At 39.0% G+C, this 13,021-nt stretch overlaps 1 protein-coding gene across 2 annotated transcripts in view; it reads left to right on the top strand.

Moving 5' to 3' along the window:
• The window catches only part of FIG4 (FIG4 phosphoinositide 5-phosphatase), a 126,643-nt gene that overhangs the window by 4,765 nt on the left and 108,857 nt on the right, over nucleotides 1–13,021 (top strand). For both annotated transcript variants that reach the window (XM_032338825.1, XM_032338827.1), the window contains exon 2: nucleotides 12,754–12,852. In XM_032338825.1, the coding sequence (XP_032194716.1) occupies nucleotides 12,754–12,852 (99 nt within the window). The remainder of the gene's footprint in view (nucleotides 1–12,753; nucleotides 12,853–13,021) is intronic.

Genomic DNA, 13,021 nt, shown 5'->3' with positions numbered 1-13,021 from the left:
TCTTTTGTGTTTATTGTTTTCTGTGTCCTAGGAAATCTTTACCTACTCCTAGAGGACAAAGATATTTTCCTATGGTTTCTTTGAAAGATTTATACTTTCAACTTTTACGTTTAGGGGTGTGTTTCATATTAAAATAATTTTGTATGTGGTTGTATTACTTATCTATTGTGGCATAACAAATTACTCCAAAACTTAGTAGCTTTAGACAACAATAAATATTTAATATTTCACACAGTTTCAGTAGGTCAGGAATCTGGGGGTGACTTAGCTAAGTGGTTCGGGCTCAGGGTCTCATGAAGTTGCAGTTCAGATGTCATCCAGGCTACGGTCATCTGAAGGCTTGACTGGGCTCGAGAATTTGCTTCCAGATAGCTCACTTCATGTGCTTGGCAGGTTGAGCTGGTTGTTGATTAGAGGCTTCAGTTTCTCACCTCCTGGACATTTCCATAGGACTCCCTTACTGTCTTTATGATGTGGTTACTGGATTTACCCAGACAGGGTGTTCTAAGAGAAAGAAGGGTGATGCTACAATGTCTTTTTTGACTTAGCCTCAGGATTTGCACTCCATCATTTCCACAATTTCTCTTGGTTATGCAGGTCAGTTCTGTTTAGTGGGAGAGGACTATGTAAGAGCATGAATACCAGGAAATGAGAATCATTAAGGATTCTTGGAGGCTGGCAACCAAAGGGCTTGACATTCTGTGCATCAATTGTCTAGTTTCATTTGTTGAAAAGATCACTCTTTCTTTATTGAATTCCTGTGGTACTCTTGTTAAAGATTAGTTGGATAACTGTGAGTTGATTCTTAAACTCTCTATTTTGTCCAGTTGATCAGTTTCTTTTTCTTTATGGCATTACTACCTTGTTTTCATTATTATAGCTTGATAGTAATAGGAATTCAGGAAGTATAAGTTTTCCAAATTTATTCTTGAAATCAGGAAGTTTAAGTTTTCCAAGTTTATTCTTTTCCAAAGTTGTTTTGGCTACTCTAGGTCTTATGGATTTACATATGAATTTTATAGTCAGCTTTTCCATTTCTAATAAGCCTATTGGGATTATGATTTGGGTTTCATTGAATTTATAGATCCATTTGGGGAGAATGGAATCTTAGTAACATTGAATCTTTTTTTTCAATAATAATAAGATTATTATTTTAATTTAAATATTTCTTTTTTAAAAGATTTTATTTATTTACTTGACAGAGAGAAAGAGAGATCACAAGTAGGCAGAGAGGCAGGCAGAGAGAGGGGGAGAAGCATGCTCCCTGCTAAGCAGAGAGCCTGATGCAGGACTTGATCCCAGGACTCTGAGATCATGATCTGAGCTGAAGGCAGAGGCTTAATCCACTAAGTCACCCAGGTGCCACAATTGAAACATTTCTGTAAATTAAAATTATTTATTTAAAAATGAGGATTTATTAATATTTGAATTATTAAGATATTTCACATGTGTGTAATTCAGATTCATATAGAATGAAATTCCTTGCTCATGACCTACTACAAGAAGATTTTCTTCTTTTCATTTTTACTTCATACATAGGGGACTTCTTTTCATAAACAAATTTAAGCAAGCTAATAAGATGAAACCAAAAACCTCTATTGTAATAGTAATTGTAGTGGAGAAAATAACAGGGAAAGAAACATAGAAACAGAGTATAGCAAACATTGATAAAGGAAAAAGAAAAATAAACTTACCTTTAGGTGATATTATACTAGAAAAACACTTAAACCATGTGTATAGAGAGTATTTTCTTTCAGTTAGTTTAGAACACATGGACTTTGCATGACAGATTAAATTTTTTAAAATGTTTGTAATTGGGATTATCTGAATTTTTACATTTTAGGATCATATAATAGAGTCCTTTAACCTATGGTGTATCTATCCATTTTTTAGATATTTAGTTTCTCTTAGCAATGTGTTGTAATTTTCAGTGTAGAAATTTTACTACTCCTGAGTATTTTACAAGTTTTGATATTTATTGCAAATGGGATTTTAAGTTTGATTTAACAATTGCTTGTTACTGGTATACAGAAATTGAGTTAATTTTTATATATTGACTTTATATCCTGAAACTTTGCCAAAGTCATCATGTTGAGAAGCTGGAGCTGGTGTGTAGAATTAAGAATATGTGGATTATGGGGCGCCTGGGTGGCTTAGTGGGTTAAGCCGCTGCCTTCGGCTCTGGTCATGATCTCGGGGTCCTGGGATTGAGTCCCACATCAGGCTCTCTGCTCAGCAGGGGGCCTGCTTCCCTTCCTCTCTATCTGCCTGCCTCTGTCTACTTGTGTTCTCTGTCTGTCAAATAAATAAATAAAATCTTTAAAAAAAAAAAAGAATATGTGGATTATGACCTGTTGAATTGGGGGGCACAAGCCACTCACATGGGGTCAACAGATAGCTCACTCAGCAATGAACTTTCACTTTGAGAAGTGAAGTCCACGGGGTCATTTTGGTTGAAGGTACAGTTTCAGTACACCTACACAAAGGAGGTAGAGTCACAGGATTTAGAAGTGGCGGGGTGGCAGGGTTGGGGATGGGGAGGGAATGATCTAGGGGAAGGGTAGTCCTTTGTCCTAGTCATAAGTGAGCAGGAGATAAGAGAGCAGGGTAGCAAATACCTATTACTTAAAAGGGAGCAGAAGCAGAAGTCACTCACTTTTTGTGTGCTTGATTCTTAAGTAGTATTTTAAAAGGTTTGGGAAGAGCAAAGTGGGAAATGATGGTGGGACTCCTAAGCTCAGGTCCTAATCTAAACGTTCACACTCTGGGTGTGAACAGGGTCATCATACTGTAAAATACCTAGGCTTTGACACAAAATAGTTGTTTTTCTTATCACACTCACATATTAGTTCTAATAGTTTTTTTTTTTGTCGTTGTTTGTTTGTTTTTATAATTTCCTTAGCTTTTCTACATAAAAAATCGTATCATTTAGGGAGAGGAACACTTCTTCCTTCCCAATCTGGTTGCCTTCTATTTTTTTCTTGCCTTCTGGTACTGGCTGGGATCTCTAGTACAAAGTTGAATAAAAGTGGCAAAAACAGACATTTTCTTTTTTGTTCCTGATCTTATGGGGAAAACAGCCTCCCTATTAAATGTGATGTTAGATGTAGGTTTACAGAGATGCCCTTTATCAGACTGAGGAAGATACTTTTCTATTCCTAGTTTGCTGACAGTTTTTTAAAATCATGAATAGATACTGAATTTTGTTCCATGTTTTTTCTGCATCTGCATATGACATTTCCTTTATTTTCTTAGTGTGGTGGTTTACATTAGTTCATTTACAAAGGTTAAAAGAACCTTGTATTTGGGGGCTATTTTCTACTCCGTCATGCTATGGTATTATTTTCGTATTTTGCTAGATTCTACTTACCGATATTTTGCTAGGGATTTTTATGTTCAGGGTATAAGTCTGTCATTTTCTTTAAGATCTTTGTCTGATTTTGATAGAGGTAACTTGGGTCTCATAAAATAAGTTAAGAAGTGTTCTTTCTTTTATTTTCTGAAAGTGGTTGTGTAAGATTGATGTTATTTCTTTGTTTAAATGTTTGGTAGAATTTACTATTGAAAGTGCTTGGGGTTGCTTTGTGGGACAAAGTTTGATCATCAATTTCTATAGCAGCTATAGGGCTGAGATTTATAGTGGGTCTTGAATCACATTTTTTCTTAGTGGGGAAGGGGTAGAGAGAGCGGGAGAGAGAGAATCTTAAGCAGACTCCATACCCTATGCAGGGTACAGTCTCACAACCCTGAGATAATGACCTGAGCCAAAATCAAGAGTCAGTCTCTTAACTGACTGAGCCACCCACGTGCCCCTGGAATCCCATTTGATAAATTGTATTTTTCAAGAAATTTGTCTAATTCATCTTAGTTGTTGAATTTATTGGCATTAAGTTGTTCACAATCTCTTATTAAACTTTTAAATTTAATTTGATTTTTTCAAAAGATTTTATTTATTTATTTGACAGAGAGAGAGTGAGAGGGCATGTGAGCATGAGCAGGGGGAGGGGTAGGGGGAGAGGGAGAAGTGACTTCCAGAGGAGGAAAGAGACCGATGTGGGGCTCAATCTCAGGACCCTGAGTTCCTGACCTGAGCCAAATGCAGATGCTTAACTGACTGAGACACCCAGGTGCACCTCTTATGCACCTCTTATTAAACTTTTGATATCTCTAGGATTTGTACTAAAACTTCCCCTTTTTTCCTATTATTGGTATTTTGTGTTCTCTCTCATTTTTTATTGATCCATTTTGCTAGGCATTTATCAATTTTACTATTTTGAAAGAAGAATCTTTTGGCTTGGTTAATTTTCTCTATTGTTGTTTTTTATTTAATCAGTTTCTGTTCTTAGGCTTATTATTTTTTTTCCTCTTATGGATTTTAGATTAATCAGTTGGTCTTTTTCTAACTTTATAAGGTAGAAATTTAGGTCATTGAGATTTTATCTTTTCTAATAGAAAACATTTAAAACGATAAATGTAAAAAAGAGTCAAAAGCCTATGAAAATATCAGTAGTCTGGGGCACCTGGGTAGCTCAGTGGGTTAAAGCCTCTGCCTTCGGCTCAGGTCATCATCCCAGGGTCCTGGGATCCAGCCCTGTATCAAGCTCTCTGCTCAGCAGGCAGTCTGCTTCCTCCTCTCTCTCTGCCTACTTGTGATCTCTGTCTCTGTCAAATAAATAAATAAAATCTTTAAAAAAGGAAATATCAGTAGCCTGACAACAAATAAAGCTGTATATTGCTATATACAAAAAGTTTTGTAAATCGTTCTGAAAAATAAAACACCCACCAAAAAAGGACAAGGATGTGAATAGGTAATCTGACAAAAAAGAAGTGTGAATATAAAAAGCTAATTCAACTTGCTAATAATTAAAGCAATAAAATGAAAGTAGATTCCCATTTTCACCTGTCAGACTGGCAGAGATGAGAGAGATTGACAAAAGTCATTGTTGGCAAGTGTATGAGTCAGATAAGGGCGTTCTTATTTTGGTTGATGGGTATTAATTGGTTATGAAAGGATTAGGAGAACAAAAGAACAAAAGAGACAGTGGGCAAGATGGGCTGCCTCTTGTCCTGAGCCTTCATTTTGAAGGATAACTGGGCAAAACTGCTCTGAGGTGACGCTCATTGTTACTTTTGTTTGTAGGTGGGTTTTAAGGTCTCTGGAGAAGAAGTGGGGTGGGTTGGTAGATAGCATGTAGGAGTTGTAATTCTGGCTTTGTGAAGGGTCTGCTTCCTCCCAAAACTTCCCTGTTCTCTATGGCGCCCTGACCTTCGTGTTGCCCTTCGGCAACTGGGATGATGCCCTTGCCCTTGTCTGTCCTGTGACCCGGGCTTACAGGTAAACTGAGGTCAGATGCAGCCCTACTGCTCATACAGTCTAGTGCCACTAGGACTTGCCCACAGTGGGTTTAGCAGCCTGAAGGTACGCTGGATGAAAGTGCAGTTTACCTTAGATGAGTTCCAATTTACAGTCCTTGCTTAATATAGAATGCCCTACAGGTCTTACCACTGCAGTAAGTGATCATTTTCTTTTCTTTCTTTCTTTCTTTTTTTTTTTTTAAGATTTTATTTATTTATTTTGAGACAGAGAGCATGAGAGAGAGAGCACAAGCAGGGGGAGTGGGAGAGGGAGAAGCAGGCTCCTCACTGAGCAGGAAGCCCGATGCGGGGCTCAATCCCAGGACCCTGGGATCATGACCTGAGCCAGAGGCAGCCGCTTAGCCAACTGAGCCACCCAGGCACCCCAGTGATCATTTTCTAACAAATTAACATGTAGTGGTTGAGTTTAAAATTGGTAACTGAACAGAGCTGTGGTGGATTTTTATATCTGCAAGTGTAGGGGTGAAGTTGTTGGGATGATCTTTACCCTTGCTAGTTCAAAATTGTTAGTATGTGTGTATGTATGTTTATTTAATTCCTGCCTTGTTCAAAAGGATTCAAGGACGCTTCTCCTTCCTCTCCATCCTGTCATACTAAATAGAGTAAAATAAGTAAGAACATAAGTTATGAAGCCTGCATGAAGAATGCAGGCTTCATTAGCCCGAATGTTAGCCTCGGTTTGTGTAATGAGGGAACAGGAGAGAACAATATAAGACACAGTTGGCTAAGGGATTGGAGCAGGAAATCCTACAAATCAAGGATATAGAACAGGAGAGAGAAGCAGAGTGATTATAGCTGATTTAGAAGGTGGGGTTGAAGGTGACCAAGTTTCCACTTATTTCTACGGGGATCTGAAGTTTCTCCATCAGTTAAACCCTGAAGCTGTAAAGAGTGAATCTGGGGGCCCCTGGGTGGCTCAGTGGGTTAAGCCTCTGACTTCTGCTCAGATCATGATCCCAGTGGGCCCTCTGCTCAGCGGGGAGCCTGCTTCTGCCTCTCTCTCTGCCTGCCTCTCTGCCTACTTGTGATCTCTCAAATAAATAAATAAAATCTCTCTCTCTTTTTTTTTTTAAAGAGTGAATCTGGAGGCATCCTTTTTGACCCTCAGAGGCTCATTTCTTTTTGAGCTGCCTTACTGATTGTGGGATTGCTGGAATAGGCGAAGAGGCAGGCCCGTAATACTGTTAGATTGTGCGAGGTAACTTCATGGTGATCTTTAAAACATAAAATCTTTATTCTGAAAGTTCAAGTGAAGTTTAACATTAATTGAAGCTGTCAGGCAACCTTAAAATTTCCTCTCTTTGAAGAAAGCTGATTTTCTTCCCTCAGATGAAAAGTGAGTGATTAATTAGCCTGTCATTATAAAAGGAGATAATAATGTTAATAGATACTGAACTTCCTGTTAAATGGATTACCTATTATATTCCATTTGCAGCTCATGTATATATTTTAGAAACACATTCATCTTCATACTAAGTCACCACTGTTAAAGCTACATGTTGAAATGTTAAGCTTTTTCTTGAAAAGTGATACTTCACTTTCCAGAAGAGGGCCAGCTCAGATCATCTTCCATCTTAATGGGCATTTAAATATGGTTTTCTTGGGGTATCTTACTTCTTCACCCCCATTTCTGCCAACCCCCACCCCCCCAGCATATGTACAAACACACACACACAAGCGTTTTCCCCAGCGGGTGTTGGGTCGTAGGTACTGGCCCGTGTATGTGCCTCAGGCAGTCCAGCTGGGATGGACTCACTTCCCCAGATCCTGTGTCTTCGTCTTCCTGGATGTGTGGCCTCATTTTGGTGGTGTTCCTCCTCCAGTTACTTCGTGGGAAAGGGTTCATGGGCAGTGCTTTTTTTGAGCCTGTACATTCTGAAAATGTGTTTATCCCAGCCTCACATTTGATGAACAGATTTAGTGTTGAATGAAAGATCGAAATGCATTTTCTCTTAGAATTTTGAAGGCGTGATGTTCTTGTCTTCTGGTGTTGCTGTTGAGAATTTATAATATTATCCCGTTCTTGATCCTTGATCTTTGGTTTGAAGCCTGTTCTTTTTTTTTTTTTTTTTCTCTTTAGGAGCTTGAGTTATCTTCTTTTTATCTTCAATTTTCTGAATTTTTACACTCCCACTACCAGAGATAAGAGATGCCACAAATTTCCATGCCTTTTGGGAGTTCTGTAGTGTAAATTGGATTCTTTCTTGACTTCTCCACTGTCTGCTTAGGGTTCAGCTTTCTTGGGCATGCTTTTAAGTCTCAAATGATTTTTTTTTATTTTTGTGGTTGCTATCTCCACTCTTCTCTTTGCCCTTGGGGTTTATGTAAAAAAAAAAAAAAGTGAACATAAAAAAACTTACTGTAGTTTTTAGTAAAGTGTTTGGAAGGAACAGAGGTATTCACTTCTTCGTCTTTATCCAGAAGACTATTCATTTGCTTTTTGAACGGCTGTGTTATGGATTTTGTCCCCACCGTAGCACTAAAATTGCCCATAGAACAGCCACTCAAAAGATCCTGTTGTTAGACCCCCTGGGCACTTCCATGTCCTCATCTTCCTTGACCTCTCAGCATTTTTTGTTTTTATTTTTGTTTTTCTCTCTTAAATTTCCTTAAAATTTTTTTTTAATTTTTAAATTTGATTTAGTTAACATATAGTATATTATTAGTTTCAAGGGTAGAACCTAGTGATTCATCATTTGCATATAAGACCCAGTTCTCATTACATCAAGTGCCCTCCTTAATGCCCATCACCCAGTTACCCTGTCTTCCCCCGCACCTCCAAAAACCTTCAGTTTGTTTCCCAGAGTTCAGAGTCTCTCATGGTTTGCTTCCCTCTCTGTTTTTATCTTATTTTATTTTTCCTTCCCTTCCCCTACATTCATCTGTTTTGTTTCTTAAATTCCACATTTGAGTGAAATCATGTATTCGTCTTTCTCCGCTGACTTTTTTCACTTAGCGTAATACCCTCTTGCTCCGTCCATGTTGTGCAGATGTTTGATGGCTGAGTAGTAGTCCATCTTGATCCATTCATCTGTCAGTGGACATCTGGGCTGTTCCCATGTTTTTACTATTCTTTCTGGACATGGGGCTGTAAACATTGGAGTGCATGTGCCCCTTTGAATCACTATGTTTGTACCCTTTGGATAAATACCTAGTAGTGCAATTGCTGGATCTAGGGTAGTTCTATTTTTTTTTTTTTAAGATTTTATTTATTTATTTGACAGACGGAGATCACAAGTAGGCAGAGCAGCAGGCAGAGAGAGAGGAGGAAGCAGGCTCCCTGCTGAGCAGAGAGCCCCATGTAGGGCTCTGTCCCAGAACTCTGGGATCATGACCTGAACTGAAGGCAGAGGCTTTAACCCACTGAGCCACCCAGGCGCCCCTATTTTTAACTTTCTGAAGACCCTCCATACTGTTTTCCAGAGCGGCTGCCCAGTCTCAGCAGCATTTGATGTGCACGTGATGGCTTCCTCCTTTCCCAGATGGTCTCCTCCCTTTGCTTTGATGATTCCATGCTGCTCTGGGGTTTTTTTCCAAAAACGCTGGCCATTTTTCTCAGTCTTCCAACCTGGTCCCTTATCTGTATCCAGCCTCTGAATAATTTTATATAGAGTGCTTCAAGCTAGTGTTTTGGGGGCTCTGTCTCTATCTTCACTCTCCATACTAGGTTTAATCCAGTCCCATGAGTTTGAAGGCCATGTATGTGCTGTTGACACACCCTAAGATCTGTCCTCTGAGCTCCAGACTCAGAAGTTCTTACTTGACCTCATTGGGCATGTTACAGCAGAACTCTTTGGTTTCCCTTCCAACCTGCCTCCCTACAGTCCTTCCCTAAATCAGTAAGTGGCACCAGCAGGCTCAAACCAAAGTTAAGTGGATTGACCACACACTTAGAAAAATGGGTGTAAAAGTTGGTGGCCAACTGTCCACCAGAGGGCAGTGCAGGCAAGTGAGACTGTCCACAACAGCAGGCCAGGCAGGAGCTGTGGTTTTCTTTCCCACCTAACTGGCTCCACATGAGGTCGCTTTTTCCGCACAAAACAGTTTTAGGATTCTTAGACCACTTCAGGAAAAAATGTGGATAGTTACATTTGCTTCCTTTTTCTTTTTCTCCACTCAGATCCGTTTGTAAATTCTGTGGATTTTAGCTGTTTGTTCCTCTTCTTCATGGAGTCTTTGAGAGAGTCTGGCCGGATATGTTCAGTATCTGCCCTCCCATGGGGGTGGTCTGAAGGCCCATAGATCATTGGCCCACTAGTACTCAGGAATCACAACTTTTTATCACAAGCTGCCAAAGCAGAGTCCTAATGCAATTTCTCTTTCAGTTTCCTTGGATCTATTAAAATTCTAGGAACTTCATTCAGGGATTTTGCCTTCCTTAACGCTGTGATGTTCTTCCTTACTGAGAGATCAACTTACCCAAAGAAGATGGGTAAACCCTATAGAAAGTTACCCAGCAAATTAAATAGGTGGCATTCTTTACCTAATATTTACTCCATGCCTATGGAACCAAGGTGCCAACCAGAGGTCAGAGAGTTAGTCCCAGCCTCTCCAGTGCATATAATTAAGTGAAGGGGCCAGACATCCTAAATAAATTCAGGTAAGGTCTTCAGAAGTCAGTGCTGTACATAAAAATGAAAGTGTTTTGGGAGGGAGCAGGCGACGAGAGAAGATGGTTGCAGGTGGAGACGGTAGGCATCACTTGTCTTGTCTTGGCGCTGTACATGGAGTCCTTATGAGAGGTCCTTCAAGGCCAGACTCAGCATCAGGACACCAGCCTCTGGATCACTTGCTCCAAGCCTCCCCAGATGTGTTAAGTGAGTGTCCTTCCTGTGTTGCCATCACCCAGTTCATCCTTCTATTACGACATGCCACTCACGGTTGTTACTTTACATGCTCTTCTCTGCTGAGGACAAGGACTGACTGCTAATAAGATTTGTGCATTCTCCCATTCTGGCTCCATTCTGGTCTGTACGTGTTTTTCTTTCTCTAAAGTACTCTTCTTTTTTCCCCTCTGAGTTTGTATCTCTTTCTAAATTCAGTGGCAGAGACTCACTGACATCTTAAAAAGTGAAGGGGAGAAAAGGAACTAACAGCCATCAAATGCCTTCTTTGTGTTGGAACACTCGTCACCGTATTAGCTGTTTCATGAGCATTTTCTTGCTTCATCTTGTTCCTCGAACAAACACGCCAAGCTTCTTCCCCTTCAGGTCCTTGTGCTTTCTGTTTCCTCTCGTGGGGACTGTTTTCCTCAAGTCCTCAAGATGGTGGCTCCCTTTTTTGCTAACAAATGTGAATAGCTGGGTTGCCTGGGTGGCTCAGTGGGTTAAGCCTCTGCTTTCAGCTCAGGTCCTGGTCTCAGGGTCTGGGGATCAAGCCCCACACTGGGCTCTCTGCTTGGCGGGGAGCCTGCTTCCCCCTCTTTCTCTGCCTACTTGTGATCTCTGTCTGTCAAATAAATAAATCTTTAAAAAAAAAAAACAAAGAAACAAACGTGTATAACTTACAAACCATCGTTCTGAAGTTCATTTTATTGGGTTGGTGACCACCAACCTCCTTTCGGTGGAGAGTGGGGTCCCAGTGGGGTCCCATGGGAATTAGCTGGAGCCCTGCCCTGAGTCTTTGACCTCCTGCCTCTCATTGTTCCTGTCCTTCTGGCTGCTCCTCCAGTGCATCAAGTCCCGGTCACTGGGTATCTTAAGTTAGTTTACTAATTTTATTAAAATTGCTGTATTTTTATCTCATTATAACTGGTAGTGTCCTTCAAACTGTACCCCTCCTAGGAGATCAGGGATTCCATTTTTTTTTTCCTAGCTTTCCTCTTAAGATTGGGCTAATCAGTCATCTTTTAATTGAATTTGTGTTAATAATTACAGGCACCATTCCTCCCGACATCCTCCCCACCCCAGGCCTTAGCAGGGGCGGTGCAGGGGCTGGAGTATGTGCCCCCAGAACCAGTCATCTTCTAACACATAGTTTAGTTCTGTTTAGCCTGGAAGTCTAGGTCAGAACTTTGTAAACGGATTTATACTTAATAATAAAAAATTCCACCTATTTCTGCCAATCTAGTATTACTATAATCAAGTACTCATCTTCTTTTTTTTTTTTTTTAAAAAGATTTTTATTTATTTATTTGACAGAGAGAGAGAGATCACAAGTAGGCAGAGAGGCAGGCAGAGAAAGAGGGGGAAGCAGGCTCCCCACCGAGGAGAGAGCCTGACGCGGGGCTCGATCCCAGGATCCCGAGATCATGACCCGAGCGGAAGGCATAGGCTTTAACCCACTGAGCCACCCAGGGGCCCCAATCATCTTCTGATACACACCAAAATCTTACTTTTAAAAATCTTTCCCATCCTTTAAGGCTCAATTCAAGTCCAGACTTCTCTGACATTTTCTGTACCTCTACCACTGCATGTTAATCTTTCTTGCTCTGAATCCCCATGGTTTGCATACTTCAGTTTGGCCATTAATCTAGAGAATCTTATTTGTTACTTATTTTGTGTATCTAAATATTAACTGACCGATGAGATGGTAAAATGCCAGTCGATTGGAGCAATGTCTTCTCAATTTTGCTATGTTGAAAAAGCGCCACTTTTAAAGACATTTTTAGAGAAGAATATCTTTATGTATTTTTCCTAATGTGTTTCACTTATTTTCTTAGAAGTTACTCGCCATCTTTAAGTTTTCTTAAAACATTTTCTTTAAATTTAAGATTATTATTTTTTAATATTTTAATTATTAATTTTATTCTTAGTGTTTATTTAAGAAGACTCATGTGCTCAGGTATAATGTACCAAGGAAGTATTCAGAACAGAAAGAACATTAATTATTTCCTGCAGCTTATTTTTAAAAAACGATTTGGGAAACTATACTCATTTAAATTTTTTATAGGACTTTGTAGTTTTTTATAGTTGCTATATTAAATTAATTTTCCATGTTTTACAAAAAATTTGTAAAGATTTATTTGATAAAATTTTAATATTTCCATAGCTATAATTGTCTAAGCATTCCTAATTGTATGTTGAGCTTTCTAATTCTTACTAGAGCTGCTTCTTCCTGGCAAAGTTTAAACATCAGTCTCCAATCAGTTAGGTTGATCTGTATATAATTTAATTAAGTTAACCTGACCTGGTTATTGGGTACATTTCAAATACCAGACTGATATTTATCATGACATCACTAAGAATATTTCAATTTTAAAATTGACCTTTTAGAATCAGCCTTTCTTTAATCTGCCAGTTATGTTTAACAGAAATACTTCTTTTTAAAAGTAACCTGACTTTATTACAGTATTTAATTTCAAAAACCAAAGTGTTTATAAAATGTGTATAAGGAAAAATGCCTTAAAAAACTAATGACATTTTTTTCCACTTATAGAGATACTTCCTAGTTGGAAGCAATCATGCAGAAACAAAATACCGTGTTTTGAAGATTGATAGAACAGAACCAAAAGATTTGGTCGTAATTGATGATAGGGTGAGTATCTTGCAAACCTGAAGACAAACAGTAACTTTTGTACCTGTTAAAGGTACAAAAAGCTTTTACTGATATATTTATTTTCTTTTTTTAATCAGGCATCTGACAGTTACAATTATTTTTCATGGTGGCTAGAATTTAAATCTCTAATCTGGTGTCTAGGAATTAC

The sequence above is a fragment of the Mustela erminea genome, chromosome 4, assembly GCF_009829155.1.
Source record: "Mustela erminea isolate mMusErm1 chromosome 4, mMusErm1.Pri, whole genome shotgun sequence".
NCBI classification, from domain to species: Eukaryota; Metazoa; Chordata; class Mammalia; order Carnivora; family Mustelidae; genus Mustela; species Mustela erminea.
Note: the sequence above shows the minus strand (reverse complement) of the source record. Positions and strands in the feature narration are given on the sequence as shown.